The sequence below is a fragment of the Nerophis ophidion genome, linkage group LG10, assembly GCF_033978795.1.
Source record: "Nerophis ophidion isolate RoL-2023_Sa linkage group LG10, RoL_Noph_v1.0, whole genome shotgun sequence".
Classification (NCBI taxonomy): domain Eukaryota; kingdom Metazoa; phylum Chordata; class Actinopteri; order Syngnathiformes; family Syngnathidae; genus Nerophis; species Nerophis ophidion.
The window spans coordinates 55,620,302-55,637,433 of record NC_084620.1 but is presented as its reverse complement, the minus strand read 5'-3'; the positions used below and the strand labels follow the sequence as shown (position 1 = coordinate 55,637,433).

At 41.0% G+C, this 17,132-nt stretch overlaps 1 protein-coding gene across 3 annotated transcripts in view; it reads right to left on the bottom strand.

Annotated features, from left to right (window-relative positions):
- The window catches only part of dgki (diacylglycerol kinase, iota), a 170,442-nt gene extending 163,076 nt beyond the window's left edge, over positions 1-7,366 (bottom strand). For 2 of the 3 annotated variants that reach the window (XM_061914180.1, XM_061914181.1), the window contains exon 1: positions 6,940-7,256. In XM_061914180.1, coding sequence (XP_061770164.1) covers positions 6,940-7,124 — 185 coding nt within the window. In that variant the 5' untranslated portion in view covers positions 7,125-7,256. Of the gene's footprint in view, positions 1-6,939 lie in introns of all 3 variants that reach the window. The other variant, XM_061914183.1, reaches the window with a different exon arrangement.
- Between the last annotated feature and the right edge of the window lie 9,766 nt (positions 7,367-17,132).

Genomic DNA, 17,132 nt, shown 5'->3' with positions numbered 1-17,132 from the left:
GACGGGTAGAAGACACCGTCGAAGGTGAGCCACGTAAATAAGACAGCCCACAAAACGCTGCATTCTAAAGTGACTGTCAGAAAGCGACTAGAACAGGGGTGCCCACACTTTTTCTGCAGGCGAGCTACTTTTCAATTGACCAACTCGAGGGGATCTACCTCATTTATATATATCATTTATATTTATTTATTTATGAAAGAGACATTTTTGTAAACAAGTTAAATGTGTTTAATGATAATACAAGCATGTGTAACACATATAGATGTCTTTCTTTCACAAAGACAAGAATATAAGTTGGTGTATTACCTGATTCTGATGACTTGCATTGATTGGAATCAGACAGTAATGATGATAACGCCCACATTTTCAAATGGAGGAGAAAAAAAGTTGTCCTTTCTGTACAATACCACATGAAAGCGGTTGGTTTTTGGCATCTAATTCATCCAGCTTCCATACACTTTACAATAAAAATATTGGCGGCAAATTCCGTAGCTTGCTTGATTGACATTCACGGCACCCGAGGGTCTTGTGAGATGACGCTGGCTGCTGCCAGTTCATTATTATGAAAAAAATGACAGAGAGGAAGGCGAGAAACACTTTTTATTTCAATAGACTTTCGCGCCGTCCCTTCCGTCAAAACTCTAAAGGCCGACTGCACATTTCCTATCTTCACAATAAAAGCCCTGCTTCATGCTGCCTACGCTAACAAAATAAGAGTCTCGGAAAGCTGGCGTGCACAAGTGATGTGCACGCCAGCTTTCTGAGGGATCGCTTTTGCACGCCAGTTTTCCGAGACTCTGTATTTAGTTAGAGCAGGCAGCATGAAGCAGGGCTTTTATTGTGAAGATAGGAAATGTGCAGTCGGCCTTTAGAGTTTTGACGGAAGGTACGGCCCGAGAGTCTGTTGAAATAAAAAGTGTTTCTCGCCTTCCTCTCGGTCATATTTTCATAATAATGATCTTGCAGCAGCCAGCGTCATCTCACAAGACCCTCCGGTACCGTGAATGTCATGGTAGCTCGCGATCGACGTAATGGGCACCCCCGGACTAGAATATGATGTGTAAAACATCATCTTTGCAACATTTTGAGCAAAGAACCACCATCACATGTTATGTAGACCACAAGGATGTCTTTCACATTCAGACAAAAACAATATTATGACTCCTTTAATGTGCCTTATAACCCGGTGCACCTTTTGTCTCTCATGGACACACACCTGTTGTTGTTGACTTTGGACTGACTAGCGGCTGCACGACACCAAGGCCGAGGAACAGACACACACACACACGCAACCACAAAAAATATATGCCATACACACATTTACCCCATCCAATGCCCTTTACGTGAATCACTTAGGGATGATGGACAGCCGGGCAGCGCCTGAAGAGCTGCAGCCTGCCACCATGGCCCCCACTCCTTCCCCTCTGTTGCAAGTCTGGAGATGTATTTTGTAATGAGTATATGTGCTTGGTTTTCTCACGTCTAAATTGTTTGTTTTTTTACTCATCCTCCCCCAAGTGTTTGCCCTTTTCCCCATCTTTTACGTCCTTGTGGCGACCCATCAGCGTTCCTGTTCTGTAGCCCTGCACACTGTTTGTTGTACTTGTGCAATGACAATGAAGACTTGCTCGGTGGCCTAGTGGTTAGAGTGTCCGTCCTGAAATCAGTAGGTTGTGAGTTCAAACCCCAGTTTAGTCATACTAAAGACTAGAAAAATGGGAGCCATTACCTGCTTGGCACTCAGCATCAAGGTTTGGAATTGGGGGTTAAATTGCCAAAAATGATTCCCGGGCGCGGCCACCACTGCGGCTCACTGCTCCCCTCACCTCCCAGGGGGTGATCAAGGGTGATGGGTCAAATGCAGAGGATAATTTTGCCACACCTAGTGTGTGTGTTTGACAATCATTGGTACTTTAACTTTAACCTACCTATTTACCTATGAAACATAGGCTCCAGCAACCCCGAACGGGAAGTGCGGTAGAAAATGGATGGATGGATGGATATTTTATTTTAGCCATGCAGAATATTTCAGTTGTTTTTATCCTTCTTCGTGGGGACATTGTTGATCGTCATGTTCGGATGTACATTGTGGACGCCGTCTTTGCTCCACAGTAAGTCTTTGCTGTCGTCCAGCATTCTGTTTTTGTTTACTTTGTAGCCAGTTTCGTTCTGCATAGCCTTCCCTAAGTTTCACTGCCTTTTCTTAGGGGCATTCAGCTTTTGTTTATTTTTGGTTTAAGCATTAGACACATTTTTACCTGCACACTGCCTCCCGCTGTTTCCGACATCTACAAAGCAATTAGCCACCGCTGATACGGAAGAATATTACACGGTTACTCTGCCCAGCTCTAGACAGCACTGACACTCAACAACAACAACACATCATTTGCAGACTATAATTACCGGTTTGAAAAAAATATTTTTAACCCAAATAGGATGAAATTAGATCGTCTGCCACGGCACATCAGACTGTATCTAACAGCACACTTGTGTGCCGCGGCACAGTGGTTGAAAAACATTGATGTAGACCACAAAGAAGTCCTTTACATTTAGAAAAAAAAATCCTAATATGACCTACCTATTTACTTATGAAAATAAACCTGAATAGACACGCTCTTTGGCAGTGTGCCTTTTTAAATCCGGGTAAAAAAAAAGGTAGATATATTTATTGAAGAAAAAAAAGAGTAATATTACAAATTCAGCGGTAATATTTGAGCGGGAAAGTTGGGCCAAAAAGGTGACTATATCCCACGCTCCTTAAAAGTGACAATATATTGTTTATTTTCCCAAACAATTGGCCCTAGTGTGTGAATGTTGTCTATATGTGTTGGCCATGCGACATGTCCAGGGTGTACACCGCCTTCCGCCCGATTGTAGCTGAGATAGGCTGCAGCACCCCCCGCAACCCCGAAGGGAATGAGCAAAAGAAAATGGATGGATGGAACACTAGTGTACCCCCCCCTCCACGGTACAGTGTGGTTGGTAGAGGGTTCCAGGTTCGATCCCTGCTCCCGCCATCCCAGTCACTTCCGCTGTGTCCTTGGGCAAGACACTTTACCCACCCCCAGTGCCAATATAAATGTAACTTAGACATCGGGTTTCACTATGTAAAAGCGCTTTGAGTCTCTAGAACAGGGGTCACCAACGCGGTGCCCGCGGGCACCAGGTCGCCCGCGGGCACCAGGTCGCCCGTAAAGACCAGATGAGTCGCCCGCTGGCCTGTTCTAAAAACAGCAGCACTTACCAGTGAGCTGCCTCTATTTTTAAAAGTGTATTTATTTACTAGCAAGCTGGTCTCGCTTTGCTGGACATTTTTAATTCTAAGAGAGACAAAACTCAAATAGAATTTGAAAATCTAAGAAAATATTTGAAAGACTTTGTCTTCACTTGTTTAAATAAATTCATTAATTTTTTTACTTTGCTTCTTAAAACCTTCAGAAAGACAATTTTAGAGAAAAAATACAACCTTAAAAAAAAGTTTTTAGGATTTTTAAACATACATTTTTACCTTTTAAATTCCTTCCTGACAATTTAAATCAATGTTCAAGTTTTTTTTTTTATTATTGTAAAGAATAATAAATAAATTTTAATTTAATTCTTCATTTTAGCTTCTGTTTTTTCGACGAAGAAAATGTATGAAATATTTCTTCAAACTTAATATGATTAAAATAAAATAAAAAACATTCTGGCAAATCTAAAAAATCTGTAAAATCAAATGTAAATCTTATTTCAAAGTCTTTTGAATTCATTTTTAAATTTTTGTTCTGGAAAATCTAGGAGAAATAATGATTCGTCTTTGTTAGAAATATAGCTTGGTCCAATTTGTTATATATTCTAACAAAGTGCAGATTGGATTTTAAACTATTTAAAACATGTCATCAAAATTTTTGAATTAATTTTAATCAGGAAAAATGACTAATGATGTTCCATAAATTCTTTTTTTAATTTTTTCAAAAAGATTCGAATCAGCTAGTTTTTCTCTTAATTTCTTTCGGTTGAATTTTGAATTTTAAAGAGTCGAAATTGAAGATAAACTAGGTGTCGAAATTTTATTTTCATTTTTTTCGCGTTTTCTCCTCTTTTAAACCGTTCAATCAAGCGGTTTTTTTTCATCATTTATTCTCTACAAAAAACCTTCCGTAAAAGGAAAAAATGGAAGACGGAATGACGGACAGAAATACCCATTTTTTATACATATAAATTCACCTCATCCTGCGATGAGGAGGCGACTTGTCCAGGGTGTACCCCGCCTTCCGCCCGATTGTAGCTGAGATAGGCGCCAGCGCCCCCCGCGACCCCAAAAGGGAATAAGCGGTAGAAAATGGATTGATTCACCTTAAAACTCATTTGTATACTCTAGCCTTTAAATAGACCCCCTTTTTAGACCAGTTTATCTGCCGTTTCTTTTCTTTTTCTCCTCTCTCCCACTCTCTCTTGTGGAGGGGGTCCGGTCCGGTGGCCATGGATGAAGTACTGGCTGTCCAGAGTCGGGACCCAGAATGGACAGCTCGCCTGTGTATCGGCTGGTGACATCTCTGCGCTGCTGATCGGACTCCGCTTGGGATGGTTTCCTGTTGGATCCACTTTGGACTGGACTCTCACTGTTGTGTTGGATCCACTATGGATTGAACTTTCACAGTATCATGTTAGACCCGCTCGACATCCATTGCTTTCGGTCCCCTAGAGGGGGGGTTGCCCACAAATGCGGTCCTCTCCATCATTGTCACTGGGGTGAGTTTTTCCTTGCCCTTATGTGGGCTCTACCGAGGATGTCGTTGTGGTTTGTGCAGCCCTTTGAGAAAGTAGTGATTTAGGGCTATATAAATAAACATTGATTTATTGATTGATTGATTATTTATTAAAGGTAAATTGAGCAAATTGGCTTTTTCTGGCAATTTATTGAAGTGTGTATCAAACTGGTAGCCCTTCGCATTAATCAGTACCCAAGAAGTAGCTCTTGGTTCCAAAAAGGTTGGTGACCCTTGGTCTAGAGAAAAGCACCATCCATCCATCCATCTTCTTCCGCTTATCCGAAGTCGGGTCGCGGGGGCAACAGCCTAAGGAGGGAAACCCAGACTTCCCTCATTTGAGTTCCTCTCCAAGGTTTCTCATAGTCATCATTGTCACTGGCGTCCCACTGGGTGTGAGTTTTTCCTTGCCCTTATGTGGGTTCTTCCGAGGATGTCGTCGTGGTTTGTGCAGTCCTTTGAGACATTTGTGATTTAGGGCTATATAAATAAACATTTATTTATTGATTGAGGGTGGGTCGTGGGGGCAACAGCCTAAGCAGGGAAACCCAGACTTCCCTCTCCCCAGCCACTTCGTCTAACTCTTCCTGGGGGATCCCGAGGCGTTCCCAGGCCAGCCGGGAGACATAGTCTTCCCAACGTGTCCTGGGTCTTCCCCGTGCCCTAAACACTTTCCTAGGGAGGCGTTCGGGTGGCATCCTGACCAGATGCCCGAACCACCTCATCTGGTTCCTCCCCATGTGGAGGAGCAGCGGCTTTACTTCGAGTTGCCCACATATGAGGTCCTCTCCAAGGTTTCTCATAGTCATCATTGTCACTGGGTGTGAGTTTTTCCTTGCCCTTATGTGGGTTTTTCCGAGGATGTCGTAGTCGTTGTGGTTTGTACAGTCCTTTGAGACATTTGTGATTTAGGGCTATATAAATAAACATTGATTGATTGATTGATTGATTGATTGATTGATTATTTATTAAAGGTAAATTGAGCAAATTGGCTATTTCTGGCAATTTATTTAAGTGTGTATCAAACTGGTAGCCCTTCGCATTAATCAGTACCCAAGAAGTAGCTCTTGGTTCCAAAAAGGTTGGTGACCCCTGGTCTAGAGAAAAGCGCTATCCATCCATCCATCCATCTTCTTCCGCTTATCCGAGGTCGGGTCGCGGGGGCAACAGCCTAAGGAGGGAAACCCAGACTTCCCTCATTTGAGTTCCTCTCCAAGGTTTCTCATAGTCATCATTGTCACTGGCGTCCCACTGGGTGTGAGTTTTCCTTGCCCTTATGTGGGTTCTTCCGAGGATGTCGTCGTGGTTTGTGCAGTCCTTTGAGACATTTGTGATTTAGGGCTATATAAATAAACATTGATTGATTGATTGATTGATGACCATAGGTGAGGATGGGAACGAAGATCGACCGGTAAATTGAAAGCTTTGCCTGTAATTATTTGAGGTCCTCTCCAAGGTTTCTCATAGTCGTCATTGTCACTGTCACCGACGTCCCACTGGGGTGAGTTTTTCCTTGCCCTTATGTGGGCTCTACCGAGGATGTCGTTGTGGTTCGTGCAGCCCTTTGAGAAAGTAGTGATTTAGGGCTATATAAATAAACATTGATTTATTGATTGATTGATTGATTGATTGATTGATTGATGACCATAGTTGAGGATGGGAACGGAAGATTGACGGTAAATTGAGAGCTGAGCCGGAATTCTTCACCACAACGAATCGGTACAACGTCCTAATTACTTGGGCGGTTTAACTCGGTTGGTAGAGCGGCCCTGCCAGCAACTTGAGGGTTGCAGGTTCGATTCCCGCTCCTGCCGCCTAGTCACTGCCGCTGTGTCCTTGGGCAAGGCACTTTACCCACCTGCTCCCAGTGCCACCCACACTGGTTTGAATGTAACTTAGATATTGGGTAAAGCGCTTTGAGTCACTAGAGAAAAAGCGCTATATAAATATAATTCACTTCACTTGAAGACGCCGCACCGATCCGCCTGTCGACCTCACTATCCACTCTTCCCTCACTCAAGATATAGAAGCAATAAGATATAGAAAAGCGCGATATAAATATTCCCTTCACACGCTCCCACACAACAAAGACGATAAAGGTGTCTCAAAGACGACATATTGTGATATTTCAAGCAAATGACGAAGATTGGCGCCACTATTTTTTGCTCCCGTCATCAGTACGAGGACTCACCGATACGACGTCTGTTTCCGGAAGGCCAGTCCCCGCAGCTTCTCCTCCAGGCTCTCCTGCTCCATGTCGGGGAGGCTGCCGCTGAACGTGTCGCTGCTGCCGCCGCCCGCCGCGGACTCCGACTCCGACTCTCCGCCGTCGGCTCCGAGGGAGGCACCGGGGCGCTCCGTCGCTCGGGGGTCCATGCCGGTCGCTCGCTTGCCCCGCGCCGGACGACCCCCACCGCCGACCCCGGCTCGGGCAGGGACCGCGGACGACGGCGGCGCGGAGGCGGCAGGAGGTGTCGCGTGAAGGCGGGCAGAGACGGCGGCTGCGGCACGGGGGCGACGACGTCCTCCAGCGTGTGGCCAGCTGGTCTCCGCCGCACGAGCTCCGGTCCGAGTCCGTCTCTCGAGCCGCTCTCTCGCCAACTGCCGTCACGTGACGTGGACCCCCGCCGGAAACGACGTGATTTCGCCCTTTCAAAATAAAACAACATATGCAATATTTTTTCCACATAAAACAATTTAAAGTGATAAGAGTGTGTGTATTTTGGGTATATGCGTGTGTGTATGTATGTGATTATGTATGTATATGTATATATATTAGGGATGCACCGAAATGAAAATTTGTGGCCGAAGCCGAAACCGAATAAAATTTGAGCGCTTGGCCGAAGGCCGAATGCCAAATACAGAATAATAAATGCAGTTTTTCACAACTTTTTTATATTGCATAAATAGCCTAGAATACATTTTTAGACATGTTTTTCAAATAAAGTAATTTTTTATTGAATATTGGCAAGTCGCCACCTCGTCGCAGTGCCAATGTTTAGTGATGATAATTCTTATTTTTACACTTTTTTCCCCCCAAAAATTTATATGATGTACTTAGTCCATAAGTACACAAACGTGTACTTCATGTTTTTATTTCTCTTTGCTATTTGGGCTTATTGGAGCCTAATTAGAATAAGAACCAAGAATCATCTTTTATATGATGTACTTAGTCCATAAGTATGTGAATTATGTGAATTATATTTATATAGCGCTTTTCTCAAGTGACTCAAAGCGCTTTACATAGTGACACCCAATATCTAAGTTACATTTAAACCAGTGTGGGTGGCACTGGGAGCAGGTGGGTAAAGTGTCTTGCCCAAGGACACAACAGCAGTAACTAGGATGGCACAAGCGGGAATCGAACCTGCAACTCTCAAGTTGCTGGCACGGCCACTCTACCAACCGAGCTATGCCGCCCCACACACAAACGTGTACTTCATGTTTTTATTTCTCTTTGCTTTTTGGGCTTATTGGACCCTAATTAGAATAAGAACCAATAATCATCTTTTATATGATGTACTTAGTCCATAAGTACACAAACGTGCACTTCATGTTTTTATTTCTCTTTGCTATTTGGACCCTAATTAGAATAAGAACCAAGAATCCTCTTTTATATGATGTACTTAGTCCATAAGTACACAAATGTGTACTTCATGTTTTTATTTCTCTTTGCTATTTGGGCTTATTGGACCCTAATTGGAATAAAAACTACAAATCATCTTTTTATGTGATGTACTTAGTCCATGAGTACACAAGAGTGTACTTTATGTTTTTATTTCTCTTTGCTATTTGGGCTTATTGGACCCTAATTAGAATAAGAACCAATAATCATCTTTTATATGATGTACTTAGTCCATAAGTACACAAACGTGTACGTCATGTTTTTATTTCTCTTTGCTATTTGGGCTTATTGGACCCTAATTAGAATAAGAACCAAGAATCATCTTTTATATGATGTACTTAGTCCATGAGTACACAAATGTGTACTTCATGTTTTTATTTCTCTTTGCTATTTGGACCCTAATTAGAATAAGAACCAATAATCCTCTTTTATATGATGTACTTAGTCCATAAGTACACAAATGTGTACTTCATGTTTTTATTTCTCTTTGCTATTTGGGTTTATTGGACCCTAATTGGAATAAAAACTACAAATCATCTTTAGTCCATGAGTACACAAGAGTGTACTTTATGTTTTTATTTCTCTTTGCTATTTGGACCCTAATTAGAATAAGAACCAAGAATCCTCTTTTATATGATGTACTTAGTCCATAAGTACACAAACGTGTACTTCATGTTTTTATTTCTCTTTGCTATTTGGGCTTTTTGGACCCTAATTGACATAAAAACTACAAATCATCTTTTTATATGATGTACTTAGTCCATGAGTACACAAGAGTGTACTTTATGTTTTTATTTCTCTTTGCTATTTGGGCTTATTGGACCCTAATTAGAATAAGAACCAATAATCATCTTTTATATGATGTACTTAGTCCATAAGTACACCAACGTGTACTTCATGTTTTTATTTCTCTTTGCTATTTGGGTTTATTGGACCCTAATTAGAATAAGAACCAATAATCATCTTTTATATGATGTACTTAGTCCATAAGTACACAAACGTGTACTTCATGTTTTTATTTCTCTTTGCTATTTGGGCTTATTGGACCCTAATTGGAATAAAAACTACAAATCATCTTTTTATATGATGTACTTAGTCCATGAGTACACAAGAGTGTACTTCATGTTTAGTGACATCCATTCGTCCATCCATTTTTTACTGTTCTTTCCCTTTTGGGGTCACGGGGGGTGCTGGTGCCTATCTCAGCTGCATTTTGGGTGGAAGGCGGGGTACAGCCTGGACAAGTCGCCACCACGTCGCAGGGCCAATGTTTAGTGATGATAATTCTTATTTTTACACTTTTTCCCCCCCCAAATTCCATTGTATGTTATACTCTTCTGACACCACCAGATGGCAGTATAAGTGTCCACATAAGTGGTCATAAGACCCCAATTCAGTAGTGTACACCATTTTGGAAAATAAGAGCTAAAAGGTGCTGTCCACGTATGTGGACACGAAGCCTTTAGAGCAGGGGTCGGGAACTTTTTTGGCTGAGAGAGCCAAGAAGCCAAATATTTTAAAATGTATTTCCGTAAGAGCCATATAATTTTTTTTTTAACACTGAACACAACAAAACGCGTGCATTTTTAAGAAAGACCAACATTTCTAGAGAGGTCTCTTATTCTTTGTATTAACATTGTTGTTCCGAAGTTAACTGTAGAGGGGACGTGGCCTGCGGGCCTGCAGCAAACCGGGCTGTTGCCAGGACCGGCCGCGAAATCAGCGACAGGTGCGTAGATGGCCCACCTGGGCCTTGTTATCTAATCACCTGTCGCTCTGTTATAAGCAGCAGCCAGGAGAAGAGACAGGGTTGGGGCTAGAGCCAGAGCGCGAGTGAGGACGAAAGAGAAAAAAGACAATTGCTGGAAAGCAACTGAGAGGAAAAATAAAATAAAAACAATATCGTAACCCTAAAACAGACTCTTGGTGGTCTGAAGAAGCCCCTCTCTAACCAATAATAAATAAATGACTTCTTACCATTAACGCAACTTCTTGAACATAAAAAAGCATGAGAATTTTTATATTTTGAACGTTATTTTTAACACTGTGATTACAAGTGGAATTATTCATTATTTATCGTGTTAAGCAATGTCAGCTCAGATTTATCCGAGAGCCAGATGCAGTCATCAAAAGAGCCACATCTGGCTCGAGATCCATAGGTTCCCTACCCCTGATGTATAGCATCTATGCAGCAACCACTGAATTGAATTATATTATATGTATTATAGTATTATATATTGTGTGGACAGCAACTTTTAGCTCTTATTTTCCAAAATGGTGTACACTACTGAATTGGGGTCTTATGGCCACTTGTGTGGACACTTATACTGCAAATTGGTGGTGTCAGATTATTGTATTATTATATCATATATTGTGTGGACAGCACCTTTTAGCTCTTATTTTCCAAAATGGTGTACACTACTGAATTGGGGTCTTATGGCCACTTATGTGGACACTTATACTGCCATCTGGTGGTGTCAGAAGAGTATAACATTGTATATGTATAGGGGTGGGACCAAATAAGTGTACTTCTTCCCACTCCCTTTTGAGCCAATCTTGACATCTACAAAAGATTAGTCACATGTGATGTTTTCTATGTAGGTGTAAAAATAATGTATATATATATATATATTTATTTTGTATTTTATGTCATTCTTTTGTTTTGTTTGCATGGCTCAAAATAAACCATTCATTCATTCATTCATTCAAAACAACGCAGCGGCGATGGGAGCTTTAAAAAAAAAAGTAAACACACGCTCCTTTTCTCGAAAATGTGTTGCTTTTTATGTTTGATTTATGAGTGGTTGACAATTCCTTGCCAACATTTATTTATTTTTTTGTGTAATTATGTAGTAAATCAGGGGTGTCCAAAGTGCGGCCCGCCACACATTCTGCAAAAATAAATAAAAAAAAGTGGAATGAGGTGAAATTTAATGAGAAAAAAGTGACAATTAGCTGCCATGCAGGCAGTTTTTTTTGTTCCTTTTGTCTTTGTTGTCTTTTTTTTTCGTTGCTCCAAAAAAAAAAGGACAAAAAAAATATATGATATAATGTTACTTAAAAATTATCACTTTAAATTGTTTTATATGGATGGAAAAAATATTGCATATGTTGTGTGCTTGCCATATAAAAACATCAAAGTTTGGACAAAAGAGCATAAAACAAACAAAATAATAGTTCAAACTTAAAATCGACAGCTATATCGGAAGTTGATCTTGAAATTTAAGTGCTAAAAGTAAAAAAAAAAAAAAAAAATGCGTGGGGAACCTTTCGGATCTCAAATATATTTTGTAGGATTTTATTAACTTTTCACTGTGATTACTTAAAAAATATTAAATAATTAAAATCAATAGTGTCCTGCATTATTGATCTTTGAGGGCTTTAATTGCTAAATAAAGGACATTTCCTGAAGGAATCAATGAAGTACTATGTATTTAAATACTGCATATTTCAGTTTTACTACAAAAAACAAAGTTGTCTTTGACAGAAAAGGCATAAAGCCTTATTTGTTTGACTTTATATCAACCTCAAGTTGATATAGAGATTTACTGTAAGCATTAAGTGAAAAATAATAATAATAATTGACATATTTTTAACATTTTAGTGACTGAGACCCTCTATGCTCCCCAGGAGCCCCTAAGGATTTAAAAAAAACCATATTTTTGTTATGGTTTGAAAATGAAAAATATCAAAACGGCCCCCGCATGCTTCAATTTTTCCGTCTGTGGGTGGCCCTCTGTGGAAAAAGTTTGGACACCCCTGATGTAGTTATAATTATATGCTTTTACTTGTAACTGTATTGAGTTTGCAGACCCCAGGAAGACCAGCGGGTTGCTGTGGCAACCAGCTAATGATGATCCTTAATAATAATAAAAAATAATAAATGAAGAACCATCCATTTTCTACCGCTTGTCGCTTACGGGAGGGGGGGTTAGGGGGGTGCTGGAGCCCATCTCAGAAGGATATTTACAATTAATACGATTTTCCCACCAGCACCATGCATTTATAGCTATTGGAGAAACCACTCATAAAACAAAACATCTGCTTTAATTTGTGAAAAAAAATACAAATAAAATAAAAAAAAACCTGACAGGAAGTCTCTTATTTTGTGGTGATGAAATCGCGAGTTTTAAAACGTTAGGCCTCCATCCATCCATCCGTGGTCGGTGTATCTTGTCCTGACACGCAGCGTTGCATTGTGGGATATTCCCTCTCCTCCTTTGTGCAGCATCATCAAGTCAGAAAGTGGGGCACCGCGGGGGTGAGCTCCAACGCGCTCGCACGGCATTGTCGCGCCTCCGTCCGACGTTTCCACACGTCACGTGACATTGTGTGGGGTGGGGGGGGTGGGGGTTCACACTCAGCACGATTTGTTGATCTATTTTGGAACATAAACGCCGCAAAAACGGATCCACTATGGATTGGACTTTCACAATATCATGTTAGACCCGCTCGACATCCACTGCTTTTGGTCCTCATATGCGGTCCTCTCCAAGGTTTCTCATAGTCATCATTGTCACTGTTGCCGATGTCCCACTGGGGTGAGTTTTTCCTTGCCCTTATGTGGGCTCTACCGAGGATGTAGTTGTGGCTTGTGCAGCCCTTTGAGACACTTGTGATTTAGGGCTATATAAATAAACATTGATTGATTGAAACATTGAAAAAGGCCAATGAGAGTCCTGTCAGCATTAAAGGCCTACTGAAATGAGATTTTCTTATTTAAACGGGGATAGCAGAACCATTCTATGTGTCATACTTGATCATTTCACCATATTGCCGAAAGGATTTAGTAGAGAACATCCACGATAAAGTTCGCAACTTTTGGTTGCTAATAAAAAAGCCTTGCCTGTACCGGAAGTAGCAGACGATGTGGGCGTGACGTCACAGGTTGTGGAGCTCCTCACATCTGAACATTGTTTACAATCATTGCCACCAGCAGATAGAGCGATTCAGATCGAGAAAGCGACAATTTCACCATTAATTGGAGCGAGGATGAAAGATTCGTGGATGAGGAAATTTAGAGTGAAGGACTAGAAAGAAGGGCTTCACGGTGGCAGAGGGGTTAGTGCGTCTGCCTCACAATACGAAGGTCCTGCAGTCCTGGGTTCAAATCCAGGCTCGGGATCTTTCTGTGTGGAGTTTGCATGTTCTCCCCGTGAATGCGTGGGTTCCCTCCGGGTACTCCGGCTTTCTCCCACTTCCAAAGACATGCACCTGGGGATAGGTTGATTGGCAACACTAAATTGGTCCTAGTGTGTGAATGTGAGTGTGAATGTTGTCTGTCTATCTGTGTTGGCCCTGCGATGAGGTAGCGACTTGTCCAGGGTGTACCCCGCCTTCCGCCGGGTTGTAGCTGAGATAGGCGCCAGCGCCCCCGGTGACCCCAAAAGGGAATAAGCGGTAGAAAATGGATGGATGGACTAGAAAGAAAAAAAAAAGGCGATTGCAGTGAGAGCGATTCAGATGTTATTAGACACATTTACTAGGATAATTCTGGAAAATCCCCTTATCTGCTTATCAATCAATCAATCAATGTTTATTTATATAGCCCCAAATCACAAATGTCTCAAAGGACTGCACAAACCATTACGACTACAACATCCTCGGAAGAACCCACAAAAGGGCAAGGAAAACTCACACCCAGTGGGCAGGGAGAATTCACATCCAGTGGGACGCCAGTGACAATGCTGACTATGAGAAACCTTGGAGAGGACCTCAGATGTGGGCAACCCCCCCTCTAGAGGACCGAAAGCAATGGATGTCGAGCGGGTCTAACATGATGCTGTGAAAGTTCAATCCATAGTGGCTCCAAAACAGCCGCGAGAGTTCAGTTCAAAGCGGATCCAAGACAGCAGCGAGAGTCCCGTCCACAGGAAACCATCCCAAGCGGAGGCGTATCAGCACCGTAGAGATGTCCCCAATCGATACAGGCGAGCGGTCCATCCTGGGTCCCGACGAGCGGTCCATCCTGGGTCTCGACTCTGGACAGCCAGTACTTCATCCATGGTCATCAGACCGGACCCCCTCCACAAGGGAGGGGGGGACATAGGAGAAAGAAAAGAAGCGGCAGATCAACTGGTCTAAAAAGGAGGTCTATTTAAAGGCTAGAGTATACAGATGAGTTTTAAGGTGAGACTTAAATGCTTCTACTGAGGTAGCATCTCGAACTGTTACCGGGAAGGCATTCCAGAGTACTGTTAATAGTGTTTTAGTGAGATTATAAAGTCATACCTGAAAGTCGGAGGACTGCGGTGACCGCCAGTGTCTCTGAGAGAAGCCAATGAGACCAAGATCACAGCTGCTGCAGGAGGACGCTAACTCCGCACAAGCCGACTTAATATCACAATTTTCTCATCCAAAAACCTGCTGGTTGACATGTGGTAGAGAAACATGTTCTCTAAAGCTTCACAACAAACAAAGAAACGCCGGCTGTGTTTCGGTTGCTAAAGGCAGCTGCAATCCACCAACAGCATTCTTCTTTGACGTCTCCATTATTAACTGAACAAATTGCAAAAGATTCAGCAACACAGATGTCCAGAATACTGTGTAATTGCGCTATGAAAAGAGACGACTTTTAGCCGCAAGTGGTGCTGGGCTAATATGTCCCCTCCAACCAAACACGCGTCATCATTCCGCGACGTTTTCAACAAGAAACTACGCAGGAAATTTAAAATTGCAATTTAGTAAACTAAAAAGGCCGTATTGGCATGTGTTGCAATGTTAATATTTCATCATTGATATATAAACTATCAGACTGCGTGGTCGCTAGTAGTGGCTTTCAGTAGGCCTTTAATGGAGTTTTGGCCCTAACTTCAATTTCCAAGAGGATGAAATGAAAGAGCAGACACTTGATATTGACCTCTGATCTCTAGGGTCACAAGACTGTGAAGTGATGGAGTCTTCCTTTCTCCACTGCTTTTTGTGCGGCGTTCATCAGGGCTCATATCGCCGACCGATGGTTTTCGGCGAGTACATGGAAAAAAAAAAATACATTTTGGACACAAAGTATGCTTTTACTACGGAAAATACTTTATTGCAAGCAACAACAAAAAAAAAGGAGACGACAGTTCTCCACTGGACATGCTGCTGGTTTCAGTCACGGCGTGTAAAAAAGGTCAGAATTGCTCTCAGTCTCTCTGCGGCGCCACAAACCCGACATAAATAGATTTTCCTCGCGCCAAACATGGAGGCCATGACTTGTGAGGATGATGCAAGACTCGGGTTTCTATTTCATATTTATCAACAACTCATATTTACAAAAAAAATATATAGTAAAAATGTTTCTGTGTTTTTTTTTCCGTTTTTTTTTTTTGCAAATGCCAAAAGTGAAAAATAAAGCTGAAGAAAAGCGAAAATAGTTAGAAGTTCGAAGGCAAAAAAAAAGGAAAGAGTCTTGAAAGAAAAAGGTTTAAAGGACTTTTTTGGAAGATTTCTGAAAATGTGCTTTCTTAGGTCGGTTTAAGGCAGAAATCCAACTGGGTGTCCAAAGCATGTTGTAATAATACAATTATTAGTGACACATATACATATATATATATATATATATATATATATATATATATATATATATATATATATATACATACATACATACATACATATATATATACATATACACATATATACATATATATATACATATATATAAATATATATATACATATACATATATATACATATACATATACATATATATATATACATATATATACATATATATATACATATACATATATATACATATATATATACACATATATATATACATATACATATATATACATATATATATACATATACATATATATACATATACATATATATATATACATATATATACATATATACATATACATATATATACATATACATAAATATATATATACATATACATATATATATATACATATACATATATATATACATCTATATATACACATATACATCTATATATATACATATACACATATATATATACACAAAACCCAAAAGTGGTTAAGTTGTCACGTTGTGTAAATGGTAAATAAAAACAGAATACAATGATTTGCTAATCCTTTTCAACTTATATTCAATTGAATGGACTGCAAATTGTTTAAGAACAACATTTCTCAACCAGCTATTGCAAGGAATTCAGGGATTTCACCATCTACGGTCCGTAATATCATCAAAAGGTTCAGAGAATCTGGAGAAATCACTGCACGTAAGCGATGATATTATGGACCTTCGATCCCTCAGGCGGTGCTGCATCAAAAACAGACATCAGTGTGTAAAGGATATCGCCACATGGGCTCAGGAACACTTCAGAAAAAACACTATCAGTAACTACGGTTGGCCGCTATATCTGTAAGTGCAAGTTAAAACTCGACTATGCAAAACCAAAGCCATTTGTCAACAACACCCGGAAACGCCGCTGGCCTAGCTGGGCCCGAGCTCATCTAAGATGGACTGATGCAAAGTGGAAAAGTGTTCTGTGGGTCTGACGAGTTCGCATTTCAAATTGTTTTTGGAACCTGTGGACGTCGTGTCCTTTGGGTCAAAGAGGAAAATTAACATCCGGATTGTTACAGGTGCAAAGTGGAAAAGGCTCCGTAATATCATCAAAAAAGGTTCCGAGAATCTGGAGGAAACACCACACGTAAGCGGCAATGCCCGTGACCTTTGTTACCTCAGGCGGTACTGCATTAAAAAGCGACATCCGTGTGTAAATGATATCACCACATGGGCTCAGGAACACTTCAGAAAACCACTCTCAGTAACTA